Source organism: Delphinapterus leucas, chromosome 14, assembly GCF_059928025.1.
Source record: "Delphinapterus leucas isolate spDelLeu-1000000601 "Yukka" chromosome 14, BTC_Dleu_Yukka2, whole genome shotgun sequence".
Classification (NCBI taxonomy): Eukaryota; Metazoa; Chordata; class Mammalia; order Artiodactyla; family Monodontidae; genus Delphinapterus; species Delphinapterus leucas.
The window spans coordinates 22,567,645-22,583,435 of NC_143142.1; the positions used below are offsets into that span (position 1 = coordinate 22,567,645).

The 15,791-nt window shown below is 54.6% G+C and overlaps 1 protein-coding gene across 5 annotated transcripts in view; it reads left to right on the forward strand.

The window, feature by feature from the left end:
* The window catches only part of NF2 (NF2, moesin-ezrin-radixin like (MERLIN) tumor suppressor), a 78,247-nt gene extending 65,034 nt beyond the window's left edge, over positions 1-13,213 (forward strand). For 2 of the 5 annotated variants that reach the window (XM_022550747.3, XM_089894668.1), the window contains one exon: positions 10,395-13,213. In XM_022550747.3, coding sequence (XP_022406455.1) covers positions 10,395-10,445 — 51 coding nt within the window. In that variant the 3' untranslated portion in view covers positions 10,446-13,213. The other 3 variants (XM_022550748.3, XM_089894667.1, XM_022550749.3) reach the window with 3 other exon arrangements.
* Positions 13,214-15,791: the final 2,578 nt, after the last annotated feature.

The following is a 15,791-nucleotide window of genomic DNA, read 5'->3' on the forward strand; positions in this document are numbered from 1 at the left end:
CACACAAATGAAGTGACTTGTCACAATTCAGGCCTGTCTGAGCATTTTGCAAATGGCACGTGTGGCATTGTTGATATCACAGGGTATGTTTTTGTTTTTCTTCATTTTATTTTGCTGGTTTAGCCTCAAGCCCAAGGCAGAAGACCTATCTGCATTTGAGCCCTCAAAGTAGGTTATTCCCAGGTACTCTGTATGTGGTGATGGGACTGACCTCTGTGATACTAACCCCTGCATGAGCTTGCCTGTCTCTGTCCCCGGGCCGTGCCGAGCCCTCCCGAGGGCAGGTGGCGCCTGGGGACTGGCCGCAGCATGCTTCGAGTCTGAGAGCAGGCATCCGCCCTGTGGGGCCAGAACAGCCTCCAGGGTCCGGAAGGCTGCCTCGTTCTGAAGAGCATGTCCTGGGGCTGTAGGACCAGCCGTCCTTCACATCTTGTGTCGTTGTCGGGCTGGGGAAGGTCATGGCTTCTTGTCCGGTCAGGTCTGTCTAAAGTCCTTTGTCTTGGTGGCGTACTCCTTAGATAAATAACCCTAGCATGGAAACGGGGTCAATTTGGGTGTTCTTAAGACTGGTGCCTTTAAAACGAGATCAGCCTCTGACAGCCTCTGAAGACCCGCAGTCATACCTGGCGGCTTCTGGTCGTGGGATGAAGGGGCTGCCCGTGTTCCCTCATTTTCTCCTCTAGAGCCTCCCTTTCTGTACGCATCTATTCTCTTTTCAAGTACAGCAAACCAATAGCACAGGGGTCTGATACGCAGTCAGGCTAAGCGGACTCTGTTCGCCGGCACACTAACGGCCACCTCTGCCTGGGCTTCTCCGCAGTCTGGGGCACGGTCGCAGTCGGCGTGAACTCAGGTCGGGACAGAGAAGTCCGGGCACCCAGCAGACGGGTAGTCAGTGCTCGTGGAGCGAATTAATTGAATAATTGCTGCTTTCCTTCTGCAACAGTTCATTATTCTCCCAACAGGCCTAGGCAGTGGAGAGAATTTATTAGGCGCAATAATAACATCCTGCCTCTGCTCCTCGCCTGCTCCCCAGTAGTACCCCCGCCAGCAAGCCCACCCACACCTGACAGTCACATGGGATGTGTCCTTCGGTGTCCTCACCGTGCTTTCTGCTCCTAGAATAAAATAAGCCCATTGGAAGCTCTGTGCGAAACAGTGCGATCTGGCATAGGATAGGTCCTATTTGTGGTTGCTATTAAAGTCCCAGATGGATCTCATTAGAAGATGGATTCGATCTGTCAGTGGTTCCAGGAACCCGTGGCGTGAACCACAATTTGCGTGTGACACTTTTGTTTAGCAGGCTCCTGTTTCTTCAGCTTTCATGCCGCACGCTGGCGCTGAACATGCCAGCACCAAGCGGCGCATGCTCCACGCCAGACAGGTGTGAAGAGCACAGAGTGGGCGGGCCGGGTGGCACCTCTGCTCAAGGGATCACCCCGTGGCACCCAGAGGACCCCGGGGCGGCTCCACTGTGGCTTCCTGGACCCCGTGGCAAGCACAGGGGCACGCAGGAAGTCCCTTTTTGTCTTAGTCTGTGCTGTCAGATATTCTCTGCATGTGACCGTCCTGTTCTACCTTTATATGATTTCACCTCTCTTCTTTCTGTAATGATTCAGAACGCTTAAATTCTTCAGGGACCCAGTTCTGACCGTCAGTTCTCACTGAGCTGTGATTATAGACAAATGATGTTTGATTTGTAGTCAAATGTGTACCGCTCCTGGGACATGCACAGAAGACTTTTTTTTTTTTTCTTTTTTTTTAGTGTCTTGATGTGAACTTGTTTTCAAAGTATTCTGCCAAGCTCCAGTTAATCAAGAATTCTGATTAATCAAGGATTAATAAAATGGAGTTGGCTCTTAATACAGCTGGACTTAGTATCACCAGATTAAATAGTGGCAGCTTTTGCTACACGTGAAGTTGGATGCACTTTCCACTTTCTCGACTTTGGTGGTCCCTGTGGCCAGTGACCAAGCCTGACAGCCAGTCACCTGCTGTGCTGGGGCGGCTCTGGCCTTGTGCCTGCTGTGGTCTGGGCTGAAGTGAGCCTAGCTGATGAGAAATACCACGGCGGGCTTTGAAGTGTGGGCGCCTAGAATGTCAAGGGCACAGCTCCATCTAGAAAGTCCGGGATGAGAAATGCAGACCGGTGGTGAACTGGAGAGTTTCCATTGTCCTGAAACTTGTCATTAATCTTGGTTCAAACCAGCCTGCATTGATTTTTGTTTTGTTTTTCATGTCTTTTGATCATAGATTTCTTCAAGGAAAGACTGGTTCTGCTACCTCCCGTGATCCGGGGGTACTCCTCCCCCTTGCTGTCTGTCCTCTCCTGCCTCACCTCGAGGCCGGTGTCTGACCCTGACTCATCAGGACCCTCCAGGGCTGGTGACACTTAAGCTAATTACAAGGGTTTACCCACGGGTTACATGGGAATGCTGAGAGGCAGTCCAGTTTTCTTCACCAGGGTTGCCGCTGCTCTGCCACTTACTATCTCTAAAATTCTTACCTTCTGTTAAGGGTCAGTGTCCTCACCTGTAAAAAGGGAATAAACAGTTCGTTCCCCCCCCAGGATTGTTATGAGAATTTAGTGAGTTCACTGTAAGGACTCAGCGAGTGCTTAAAATTATATAAAGAAACGAATCTGCTTGTGAGCCTGGGCTGAGGGACGCACCACAGTTACGTGCACAACTTGTGACACGCGTATACAGTAAGTGTCTTAGTTTCCGTGTGTTTAGAGGTAAAAACTTTTAAAACTCCAGAATGAACTCCGCTGACTGTACTATCTGATTTGGATTTGCAAGGGTGTATTTTTCTCCTCCTGCTAATCTTAACTCCACATTTCAATTTTCTCCCAATCGATAATCAGTACAACTGGTTTGGCATTTGCATCAGAGTCCCAAGCGGTGCTAGTGATCAGAAGCTGCCCTTGGGAACGTAGATTTGTGGCATTCTCGGGGGGAGTGACCGTGACATGTATTCCTGGGCTCTGGGTCTTGTGAGCGAGGGCGTGGGGTCTGGCAGTGAGGCTGGGGGAGGGGGACACGGTGTCTTGGGCTTGAACCTCTTGCCTTCAGAGCCACTGCACTGATGAAGTGAGTGGTGGCCAGGTGTGACTTAGCTGGGCAGCACATTCTGGAGGTGACAACACGTTCGCAGCCTTCATCCCCTCTCAAGGGACAGCTTCACTCCCCAATTCTGGGCTGGTATGAGCGCCAGGAAACTTGTCTTTGTTTTTTGTGCCCGTGGTCTCTGAAGAAGCACAGGATTTCAAAGGCAGTCGACAAATGAGAAATCCTGTGGGTCATAGAGCTTAGAAAGCTTATTTTTTTCGTAAATGGTGTGAACCATCGAGGTCTAGCTGTGGTTTCCGCTGGTGGAGGAGCAGGAATGGGGAGGAGCCTCGACATTTATCTGAAGCTCCAGCCGCCTCTCTCTTAGATCGGGAAGACATAAAAGTTCAATGTCATCTTCAATTTGCATGGACTCCCTTTGGAGATGCAGGGCTGGCCGAGTCAAGTGGAGCACTTAAAACACCAGGGAAGTGATAAATCACAGGGCGAGGGTGAATAAGCGTGAAAGGCGTCTCCCACAGTTAAAGCAACCAGCCAGGCCTCCCTTGTGACCTCCATCAGCATCGCCTGCCTGGACGGGGGCAGCTCCACAGGCTGCGCTGCCCGTGTGGTGAACACATTCAGCACCCCCAGACCCTGCTCAGGGACCCACAGGGCTCTGCCTGCTTCGGAAACCCTGCGATGTCTGGTGGAGCGTCCCCTGCCTTGGCTCCCTGGCTCCAGAACTTTCCCTTTGTGAGAACAGGGCAGATGTGGTGGGGGGAGGGTGGAGAAGAAAGGGGAGCAGGAGTGGAGTGGGGAGCAGGGGTCAGCAGAGGCACCAGGTGTGGATGAAGAACACAGGAGAGAGGGCACTGGCTCCGTGGGAAGCTCGGGGGAGGCGTCGCAGGCATGGGCTGGTCTCGGGGCACCCTCCTCCTGGACGTGAAGCCTGGGCTCATCCCTGAAGGCCACTCCCACCTCACGCAGACTGAATGTCCACACGCCTCTTAACTGTCGAGCGCTTCCAGTTTTCTTGCTTGTTCCTTGTAGCTCCCTAGGTAGAAGATTCTACCAGCCTCTTTGCCAAAAGACCACGATCCAGTCCCTCCCTTTGGTTGGTGGGCTTTACCTGGTCAAGCAGTTGTCCTTTGGGAGGCGTTGAGGAGTGTGCAAAACCTGCCTCGCCCTTCTAGGGTATTTTACCACCATTTGGAAGTGTCTGAGGACATTAGTGGGCCTGATTGGATGCAGTAAGACATCTCATTTGGTCCCTCAGCACTGAAGATACGTTTCAGTGCAGCATTCCTCCAGCACCTGATTTGTCACTGCAACAGCGGGAGGGAAGAGTCGGGATGCAAACTCATTCTGCAGGCTCGAGGTTCTATTCTTATGATCCTTGCTGTGATTTCCCTTCTGATATTGGCAATTTGAAATGACATCGGTCTATCTGCCCCATTTCCCGAAGGTGCTCGTTCAGAGTGCTCTGTGCCCATCAGTTAGCCTCCCCCTGCCCAGCGAGGTGAATCAGGCCGATTCGTCCATTTTCCAGGTGGAGGAATGAAATGAGGCCCTGCCAGCATCACACGGGCAGCTCGAGACATGGGCAGATACCGGTTTCCAGGCATCATTCTGCCACTTTAGGTCCCTAAAGGATTAATAAACCAAAGGCACCCTCTGGGTTTTCCCAGGCATATTTCTCTCTAGAGCAGATACAGTAGCTGATAGCAAATTGGATTTGTTAATTGTGGTGGACTCGGCCCTTCATCCCACCTCTGCTTAGGGATAAGTGTGTGGACAGCTCTCTCCCCGTGCACATCACCAGACGGCATTTGGGTACAAGCTGTCAACTAGCAAGACAGCTGAATAGCTTAATCTGACCCGTTTATAGCAGCCATCCCCCCTCACCGGCCCTGCCCCCTCAGCTTTGATTTGGAAGGGGAATGTTTATCACACCCCAAACCAGAGATTATGTTGGAATTTGCTGCTGCTGGATTTGGCTGTCACCTTCCTGCTCCTGGTGGAGAATCTGCCTGTCCTTTTGTATCTGCGCCCTCCCCCGCTCCTTCGTTCTCAATATGTAGTGGTTGAGAGGAAGTGTAACATGATTTTAGGGCTTGCATTTCAATTCCACTGCATTTTTATGGGACAAGCAGAGTCTCAGCACCTAGAGTTATTAGGTTAGTATCTAAAATGGGTTCAGCGTTGTGGGTCTTTTTGTTTAAAATGAATTAGACTCTCCCCCACCCCTTCTTCTCTTCTCCCGCCGGGATGAGTGGATTGAGGTGAGGCCCCCAGAGACTAGTTGGAGGAATCCTGGCGCTCTGATTAGTTTTCTTCTCCCAGCTTAATTGTAGAGCTTCTTCTCTCTCATCATTGATAGCCGAAGTGGCTCTGTGTCCCACCCACCCCCTTTTGCTTTAGGAACAAGATTATCACAGTGCGGCCTTGTGAATCAATTTCTCTGTGCTGATGAAAGTGTAATTCATTCTTAATCAAACAGCCTTGCTGCTGCAGGCTCTGTGCCGGAATACATTTAGTTATTCTGTCTTCACTTTGGGAAGCAATCCCTCTCAAAAGGACTTTTGGAGGAGAGCTGGAAGGAGGGAGCTGGCAGCCAGCCTGGGGCTGTGGTTTTCCAGCAGGGGGCACTCCTGGGAGTGAGGCCGGAGGAGCTTCGTAGCTGGAAGCCTTCACTGCAGAGCAGGCCAGGAAGGATCGGCGAGCCTGGTGCTGGCCTCGGTGCTTCCAGGCTTGCTGTCTCTACACCCTGGGGCCCTCTCTCAGGGGCAAGCCAGGTCCTTGTATCTAGACGGGCTGCCTGAAACCCTCGCCCAGTGAGTGGGATCCCGTGAGTCTGCATATTGTTTGCATGCCCGGGTTCAGGAGAGGCTGCCGGGTACCAAGTCCTTCCCTAGGGTTGGAGGAACCAGCCTCCTCTCTTTTTAAGGAGACAGAAGTGTCTCCCGAATCTGATTCATTAGCTGGTGGAGGTGTCTGTTCGGTGATACTGCACACAGCTCGGGTGGTGTGAAGAGGTATCGCCCTGCCAGGAGGCTCCCCGTCCTGCCCTTGCACAGCCTGGTGGCCGTCACAAACAACGGGGCAGTGTGATGGGGAGGTGGCTGTGGGGGAACTCTGCCAGGCTGTGTCTATCAAGGCTGGGCAGGAAGAAGGGGCCAGGCCACAGGTGGACCAGAGCCCCCCCAAGACAAAAACCACACCATACAGATATGCAGCCGAGAAAGAAGAGGAAGTTTGTCTCCTCAGAATGGAGCTGGATTAGTGACAGACTTGAACAGCCGGTTCAGTCAAGAGAGAACTTAATTCCTCCTGTATTATTCACACGGCGGATTTTAATCAGATGTGAGGAGACAGCTGCAAGAGAGAAGCGGGTCAGTCCCGTGCCTGGTGAGGAAACTTCATGTTCTTTTGTCATCTTCAGGGAACTGGTGAGAGGAACGTGGGGTGCAGAGCTCCCGGAGGGGCTGGATGCGGCCGCCAGGACTCCCTGGCCGCCTCTGTCTGGACCCAGGGGGAGTTTTGGACTCCCCAGTCATGCTCGGGCAGAACTCTACCCACGTGTCCTCAGAAGGATTCAGAGAAGGTGGACCAGACTTGACAGGTCCCAGAATGAGGCAGCCACTGTCCAAGAGGCCCTGCTTGTCTGTCTGCGTCCTGAGGCCTTTCTGCTTCACCACCTACTGAAATTCGGAGTCCGCCCAGCATGGCAGCGTGGTCGTAGAGCCACGTTCTGTGCACCTGGGGAGTCCCCCATGGCACCGCCCCAGTCCTGGAGGTGCTGCCCCCCGAGCAGTGGGTCTGGGGTGATGACAGGTGTTGCTGGATCACCAAAGGGGCTGCAGGGTGGTGGGTGGGCCTTGCGGCTGACTCTGGCTCTCACCGTGTGGCACCGCAGGGTGCGAGGCCCAGGGTGGCGGATCATCTCTGTGGTCCCTTTGCCACGCTGTGCGGAGAGCCAGGCCCGTCCCTGAGCAGGAAGGTGTACCGAACGCTGACGTGGCTTGTACACCTTGGGGTAGGAGAGGGTAGCGGGAATCCAGGATGCTTGTGAGCCGATTTCCAGGAGTCTATGAAGACGACCTGCAGAGGCCGTTCCCTTTATGAAGGGCTAGCTTTGTGCCGTTTCCTCTAAGCCTTCCCCTCCTCCTTAAGGGATACCTCCTGCCTGAGGCTACACTGTCAATGTGACAGTCAGTGAGCTTTCTAGAAAGAGCAGGTGGTGAGGGATCCCACAGGTGAGGGGAGGGCTGGGGTGTGGGGCGGAGCCGGGCCGGAGCACAGCTGGCAGTGCCTGAGGGGGAACCTCCCTGCCCCTGGGCTTGAGTCCCCATGTGGAAGAAAGAAGCCCAGGCTTCTCCCCACGGACCGTCTTCACTGCCCAGCTCCCTGGCCTGTGCTCCAGCATGAGCAGGTCCTGATGCCTGAGATGAGGGACGCTGCGGAGGTAGGGCAGGCAGAGGAAGGGTTCCGGCTGCGCCAGTCAGCTCGTGCGGGATTATCCTCTGATGACGGGCTTCCTGTTGGAATTGGAACCACCACAAACTGTACAGAAAGGGTGAAAGGCGGGGGCGGGGCAGCCAGGCCTGCCTGCGGGCCTAGGTGTGACGCTCCAGTGCCCTTGGTGTCAGCAGCCACGTCCACCACCTCCGTCTGGTGGCTCTGCCCATCCCTCCAACAGCCTGGAGACCATGGTACTGTCTTCTTGCCGAGGCTGCGTGTCCAGGGTGCTCTCCTGCTTCTGCACGGCCAGTGTTCGATCTCGCGTCGCACCTCTCCTTGGGCTGGGGTGCGACTGCTGCTCTTGTGAGATAGGAGGTCAGTGCGGGCTGGGATCCAGGGCAGTGTGTTGCCCACCCGAAGAGGGCTTTGCCTCCCAACAAGCACACGCTCAAGTGACTGGAGTCTGGCGCTGCCAGAGCTGCCAAAACCCTCCACCGGCACCTCGAGGGGATATAGCCAGCACACAGCTCCGCTAGGAGGATCCAGGAATTCTTGCAACCATCATTGTACAAACAGGCAGGAGGCTCTCGGAAGCCCCCACAGCCCGGGCTCCGTGCCTGGGGAAGAGGCCAGGCCTCTTGGGGGCATCTGCTCTCCCTGCCTCAGAGGCTGTGAACCCTGCCTTCGCCCTCACCCCTCCGAACCTGCCCTCTGCCCTGCTCCCCCTGGAAGGAGAGGAGTCGGAGCTGGGGGAGGGGCGATGTGACACTGCTGTTAGTAACACCAGCTGTAGCGTTTCACCGCGCGCCAGGCACGGCACCAAGCGCTCTGTAGAGTTTCTGTCCCTCCGCACGCCACCCTGTGAGGCAGGGGCTGCCACCACCCCTGCTTCTCGGTGGGAACTGGGGCCAGACGGAGTCAGTGACCTGCCCAGGACCACCCAGCCGCCCAGATGGGCTTTGGGTCGGGCAGTCTGGCCGTGCCTGTGAGTGACTCAGTGTATGGAAGGAAGGGCTGCGGCAGAGGCCCCGTCCCCTGCAGGTCCCCTGTACCCTGAGGAGCCGGCCTGAGGTCTCCCCGGGAGTGTGGGAGGAACCCGAGTGGAGACACGGGGTTTCACACCTTTTGATTCACTTTCCCCCAAGAGCCTTTTTGTCCCGGTGGCTCTCTGGCTGTCTTTCTTTCTTCCCCAGTTACCATCCTTGTTCCCATTATCACAGAGCACGTAACTCCCGGCCCATCTCCTCTGCTTGTGTTTAGGGAGAAACCCGTCCTTCTAGAGGGAGTTCCTTTTCAGCAAAGAAATGAAAGGTTTCTCCACTCCCGTTGGAGCTGGGCTTTCCAAAGGGTTTCTGAAATTGGTTCCACTGAAAAAAAGAGCTCAGATGTCTCCTTGCATTTAGCTTGTTAGTCAGGAACTTCAAGGCCAAAAGATTTGGCAGGATTTAAAGAGCTGGCTCTCAAGCTGTCTCCTTCTGAGTGTACTGATGCTGTGTGTCTTTGATGGCGAAGTGGTTGGTTTGGAGTCTTCTTCCCCCACCCTGTGGAGAGCCAAGCTCTCTTTGGATTCAGGGACTGCCAGAGGTTGAGGGAATGGGCCAGACCATCTAGCCTGGCCCCATGGTTTAACTCCAGAGAAAAGCGGCTCAGAGAGGCCAAGGGTGTCCACTGAGGCTACGCAGCGAGGTGGTGACGGAGAATTAGCGCCTGGGCCTTCTCAGCCCCAGGTGGAATTCTCGACTTTCCCCTGCATCTCACCATTTCGTTATCGTTATCACCTACCTCTTATTCACTCAACAAACTGAGCTTCTGCTCTGTGCAAAGCACTAAGCTAAGTGGTTTGAGGGTATGAAGATGAACAGTACGCACTCTGTGTCCCCCCTCCCTGAAAACACTCCTTAGCAAAATCCCAGAGCTGGATATGGAGCACACAGTCTCACCCAAGTAACTGACTTCAGGAGTAGAGCAGGAAGCAGGGAAGTGGGGGTGCGCCCATGCCAGATGCTTCTGTTTGGGGAGATCCTGGGAAGGGGCCTCCCGAGTTGGGGGATTGGGGTTTGGCAGCCCGGGAGGTCGCAAACCCTAGTTAGTGCTTTATCTGCCAATCCGAGAGCTCCACCGCCGATCCTCCCTCTCCCTTCCATGTCTTCTCAAGCTTGTGCCGCTCAGGACAGCATTCCTGGGAAGGCCTCACAGTTTCCGCCCAGAGCACCGCCCCATGTGCTGCGCCCTCCCTGCCTAAACCAGCCCTACCTGGAAAGCCAGTTGCCTCCCAGTTTGTGGATGGAAACCCCCTCTCAGCTGCCAGGTCACGGGCAAGTCTGCTTTGGGGCCACCTGGGGAGCCAGGAGTGGAAAGGATGAGCTCTTCCTCACCTGACACAGGCCTGCCCTGCCCGAGGCCATGTCTCCTTGCCCCAGCAGCGTGCCCAGGGCATGAGGACTGAGACACTTGCATTGCTGAGCTGGCCCTCGAGCCCTGAAGCGGATGAGCACCCAGGCTGGGACCAGCACGGACAGCACAACAAGAGGCATCGTTAGAGACTCCTTTGTAGACGGGGATGTGAGAATCTATTAAAATGCCCAGGGTTCCCCTGCCCTCTGTGAAAAGGCGACATTGATGACATTTTCCTGCTGACATGCTTCTGCCCACTAGCCATCCCTCCTGGCACGTCCTCATTTGTCACCTCCTAATTTGAGTTCCTGGGCAAATCTGGAAACTTACTTGGGATTGACCATGAGCTTCTTGAACATCTACTTGAACCATCTTCCCTTTCACTCCCAGCCACCTTTGAGTTTAGTCCGGGAGGCAGGAGGACATCCTGTTGTGAAAGAGCTGAAAGCCAGCCCGCCTTTCACTTTCTTCTCTGCTTCCTTGCAGCTCACCCTGCAGAGCGCCAAGTCCCGAGTGGCCTTCTTTGAAGAGCTCTAGCAGGTGACCCAGCCACCCGAGGACTGGCCACTTCTGCTTGCAGCACCGATGGGATGGGCCTGACACCGAGGGAGCCGTCCGTAGGCGGGCTGGATGGGGGCTTCCTCGGAGCTCTGGAGCTTTTCCTGGCTGAGCGGAGAGCCCAGCCCCCTTCATGTGCAATTGCCTTGAACTATGACCCTGCAGAAGTATCTCTCTTGGGGTTCTAGTTCTCCTGACCTGAGTCTTTAAATTTTTTTGAGTATTTGTCTTTCCTTATCTAATGTGGGATTCCGTGCTTCCTTCGTCCAAAGCACCCTGGGGTGTGTGTCTTACTGTCCACTGCTGACCTCCCAGCCCTGTCTGGGAAGTGGCTGTAGGAAGTGAAGTACACAGGCCCCCTGGAGACCGGAAGACTGGTGGCATCCCCCCCCCCAGGGTTCCAGAAAATTCATCTCCTTCACTGGTGAGGAACTGGCATGGGAAGAAGTGTGGCCGCCCAAGCCCAGGCCCACAGCAACCTGCCTGCTACACGTCATTGGAGAGTGAGCCAGGCGATGTGTCCTCGGCCTAGGCACCCCTGTGGTAGCGCTCTGGCTGCCAGCTGGTGGGGAATGGGAAAGGCAGCTGTGCCTGGGGGAAGACCCGGCAGAAGCTGTGATGAAGGGCTGGCTGCCAGCAGAGGGCCTGGGAGGCCAGCAGAGCCGTGTAGGAACCTGCACCCTACAAAACACTCGCTGCCTTTCTTCTGCCACCTCAGATCAGGGTCCAGGAGGCAGGCGGGGCCCTCTCCAACCGTAGCCTCTCTTGCACGTGGCAGGTGGGGTGGGGGGGCTCCCCGTCACTCTAGTCAGCACCTGGCAGCCCAGCCATGACCGGGGTCTCTGTAGGGCTCTGAGGCCCCGACACCCAGTTCCACTGGCCCCGGTCTGCCTCGTTGATCTGAATCGTCTTTCCTCCCGGCCACACGCCAGCAAGGCTCTCCCCCCCCATGGCTGTACCTGGGCCTCCTTGGCTGTTGCCCTCATCTCCTTGAGAGCCCTTCGCCTTATGTTCTCCCCTGGACCATGTGAGGGAGGGGATGCAGGTGACCCCTCACAGTCAGTGCTCTGCACCTGCTGACACGCGACCCCCGGCCATGCCGGGTGGCAGCAGGTCACAAAGCCACCCCATGGCCCATACTCACTCCTTGGTTTGGGGCCGCTTTCCTGCCCTTTCTTCCTCCATGGCTGGTGGGGCTGCTGTGACCCACCAGGCCATTCACATCCTTCCGATGAGGCTGCTGTGCAGAGCCGGGAATAAGTGCTAACCAGTGAAAAGAAGTGTATTAAATGAAGGCGTGGGAGGGCCTGGAGATTTCCCGAGGGCAGAGGTGGCCTCTGGCAATCCTGTGTGGTTTTGAGAAACTGAGAAGCTCGCAGAGATCCTGCCAAATTCTGTGGTCAAGCTGACCTAGTGGTGTCCTGGGCTTGCCGCCACCTTCTTGGGTCACCTTGCACGGTGTAAGCCAGCCCTATGTGTCCCCCCAGCCCCTCAGGACATGCAGGGTGGGACTCCGAATCTGGACACTAAGCATGAATGGCTGTAGCTGGAAGGTTCCCTTGTGTCTCTCTGTCCCTCCGAGGCCTCTTCCCCTGAGACACGGTCCCGGCAGGGCTTCTGCGGCCGCGTTTGTAATGTAAGGTCTGACAGTTGTGAGGCTGTTTCCCCGGGCTCACCACCCATCCCTGACCTGCACATTTAGTCTGTAACAGTGGCTGTGGGCACAGAGCATGGTGGTCATTCATAAAAATGTTGTCAGGCTTTGTTTTTTTATTATTTAACTGCTGTGTGTATGTCTGAAGTCTGGGAAATGCCGAGCCATGCAGCCACAGGGGAGCCGGCTGGGATCTGAGCTGTGGAGGGAGCAGACTCTGGAGGGCCGGCAGAGCCTGGCTCCAGCAGGGACAAGGCAGCTCTCCTTGGGGACGAGAGCTGGCAGGTACCTCCCAGAGATGAACAGGCGGAGAGGATGGCGGCCCTCAGAAATATCTTGAGCCCCAGTGGAAGAAGGAATGAAAGCAGAGCTTGGTTTTCAGGGCGTGTGCCAATGGCCGAGGTGACTGTGTGATTTGTAAGTGAATGAGCTTAGGTCTTATTAAGTAAGGAAGCCCCCGACCTCCATTGAGAGCAGGGCTCTGCCCGGATTGTTTCCTTTGAAGTGCTCCTGATGGTCCTTGGGCAGAAGCACCGTGCTGGTAACACTCAGCGAGGCTGCGCTGGCAGCCCCTGGCGGGTCCACACAGGGCACCTCGTTGATCTGATTGAGGCTCCACCTCAGCCCCAGCGGCTCTGTCCTGTGTGCTGTCCTCACAGTTATTCGCGCACCCCCCGGGCCCTGCTGGACAGCACCCCGCGGCACTACTTAACGCTTCCTGAGTGATTGCGTTCTGTAGTCTTGGAGACAGGTTTGTCTCTCCCTTTCTTTTCTCTTTCAAATCAAAACCACAAGTCCTGAGGCTAACAACCTGCGACTGGCTAAGCTTCGCCTGCTGGCAGGGCTGGGGCCTGCAGGCCCCTGGAGGGGGCGGCCTTGGCAGGGAGATGGCCTCTCCCAGCCGCCCCGGGGCCAGGCTGGCCCATCTGGGCTTCCAGGGAAGCTCCATCCAACCGTTTTCAAAGACTTCAAACCATCCTTCTTCCTATGGGGCCTCCTGTCAGGGCCACACCAGGGAAGGCTATTTTCTATTCTGGGGGGTTGTTGTAATTTAAATGATTGTTTTAATAAAAATTCTAAGTTGTAAAAAGTTCGTCTTGGGCTCCCTCAGTTTGCTTGTTGCTCTGGCCATTGAAGTGGTGACTGGGGCTGGGGGGTGGCGGCTCCCTGATGTCCGGGACCTCAGCTCCAGCCCCACGTCTTTGGTGGTGAAAGGGTCCCCTTTTCCGGGCTGACGACAGCACCGCGACTGTGCCTTCACCAGGACACCCCTCGTGCTTCCCGTGAGGCAGGCCCTGTACTGGGTCCCAGTCTCTCCATGTCCTTCCCACACCCCTCGCCTGTCCTCAATTCTAGACCTGAAAACTAGGGCACCAGACTGGGCAATCGCTCCAGGCACTCCTGCTCTGGAAGACGGGGCGTGGGCAGCATGCAGAGCCACTGGGGGCCCAGGCACAGCCTGCAGGACAGATGAGGCCCCGCTGTGGTCACAGGGCCACATGCCATTCACACTAGGAGTTGGGAACTACCACTGCAGAGCTTTGGGGGTTTTTTGCTGGTTTTATTGTTTTAGTCAACGAAAGTCCTTTATTAAGACCAAAACTACTATAGGATAATTCTATCCCAAATCACGCAACCTAAAATAGAGATTCAGGTGGCACAATGTGTTCTCAGGACTTCTGAGGGTCCACAGGGCTGCCTATCAAAGTACACAAAACTTTCCAAGAGTCTGAGTTAAATATAACCAGCTTTTTATATATTTTGGAAAGATATGAAGTTGTAAAACTAGAGAATTTTGAAGTTTTTAAACAATATTTTGCTAGTTTTAAATGTATAGAATTAGTAACTAATTCAACTTTTTGTTAGATGAATAATATGAAACTGCTGCGTTTATTTTTTTTAGCTGAAGTATAGTTGATTTACAATGTGTTAGTTTCAGGTGTGCAGAAGCTGCTGCGTTTCTTAAATGTAGGTTATGTTATTTTCAGTGATTGGAAATAGTTTTATTTCCTACGTAGTCCAAGCTAGAGAAAATACTTTATAAATACTGGTCATTTGAAGCTGTCCAGACAATATTTTTACCTGACTTTTTTTTAGAAAGCCAACTCCTGACCCCCAAGAGATAGTAAGGCTCTCACAGATCCCAAGGGCTCCATTCAGTGGGGTAAGAATTAATAATACTGATATTTGGGTATTGGGAGACAGGTTGAATTCTCCTCTGCTTTTTTTGGTTTGTTTTTAGTTTGTTTTGGCCGTGCTGTAAGCCCAAAGCTGCAGGCCGGACCTGGGTGTTTAATTGTGGCATTTGCAGCCCGGCCCCATTAGGTCCTTCAGTGGCATTCCTGCCAGCACTTCATCCTTTTCTGTCGTCCTTGCCTGAGCTGAGCACCTGGCAGATGTCCCCAGGGCTGCCCACCCCAGAAGCCTTCGCTTTGGAGGACCGGGTCGGGAGCCACCCACGTATAACAATGAGTTGGCAGCCGGACTCTGGGGGGAAAGGTATCGGTGAGAAGATTGCTGCAACCATGTCTAATCTAATCTCTTGAGCGTCTGAAGAAGAGAGTCGAGCTGTCTGTGTGTTCTCCGTCTCCGTCTCAGACAGCCCAGGCAGCTGAGAGAGGCCAAGGGCTCCTCTCCCCTCCCGGGCCGCGGCGGGACTCCCTGGCAGCCTGTCATTACTGCATTACAGCAGGATGCTGCGGCCACAGTCCCGGCCCTGGTAGGGAGTCCAGAGCTCGCTTACACGGAGAAGGCTCAGGGCTGTTCAGCACTGCCAGGACCTGAGCTGACTCAGAAGAACCCCCACCGGGTCCCCTCCCGGTTCCCACTTGATGCCCATTTCCCACTGGGGTAGTAGCCCCAGAATAGCACCTGGCATGTTGCCTCTGAGCCAAAGAAATCAAGACATCTGGAGAGGTCCGCAGCCGGAGCTGCATGCTTGCTCTGTGCCTCCCGGCTCCCCCTCTGTAACGAGGGTTGGCAATGATGCCTCTGGGTACCTCTGAGATGTTGTCAGGATAACATGAAGAACAGACACAAAAAACACTCAGATTTCTACGGAAAAAGAGATGAGGATGTGTAGCAGTACCACCGTTATTTACAAGTAACAGAAGCAGTACACATGAAGAAACATGAAATCCTTTCTTTACACCCAGCCATGCGGAGGGCTAAGGAAACCACATAGCTGAGGGGCTGGGCCCCCAACTTGGAACTCAGAAAGACCTGGTTTCAGTCACTTAGCGGCCATATGATCTAGGCAAGTCACCTAAGTTTTGGGCACTGCAATCTCTTCATCTAAAAGGGGAGTTTTATATGGTTTTGTGGGGATCGATCATGCCTGGGAAGCTCTAAGCCCAGTGCCACAAGGGGAAGGTGACTCTCTCTGGATGCTTCCTTTGGAGGGGTGGGGGGCTTACAGGAGGAAGCAGGAAAAAAAGCAAGTGGACACCCAGAGGAAGCCCCAGGTCAAGAGGGACCAGGCCCCCCTGTGGCCCCCACATGGGCCCCATCCCTCCACCTGTACCAGGAGCTTAATTACCTGCATCTGGCCTATTTGTCCTCACTGTGTTTGCCCAGTGCCAGCTGCAAAGCCCAGGAGATGATAGATAGCCCAGGCTGGGGCTGCCTGGAAAGGATGTTCTGGCTTTGTCACATTAATACCTGCTGCTCAG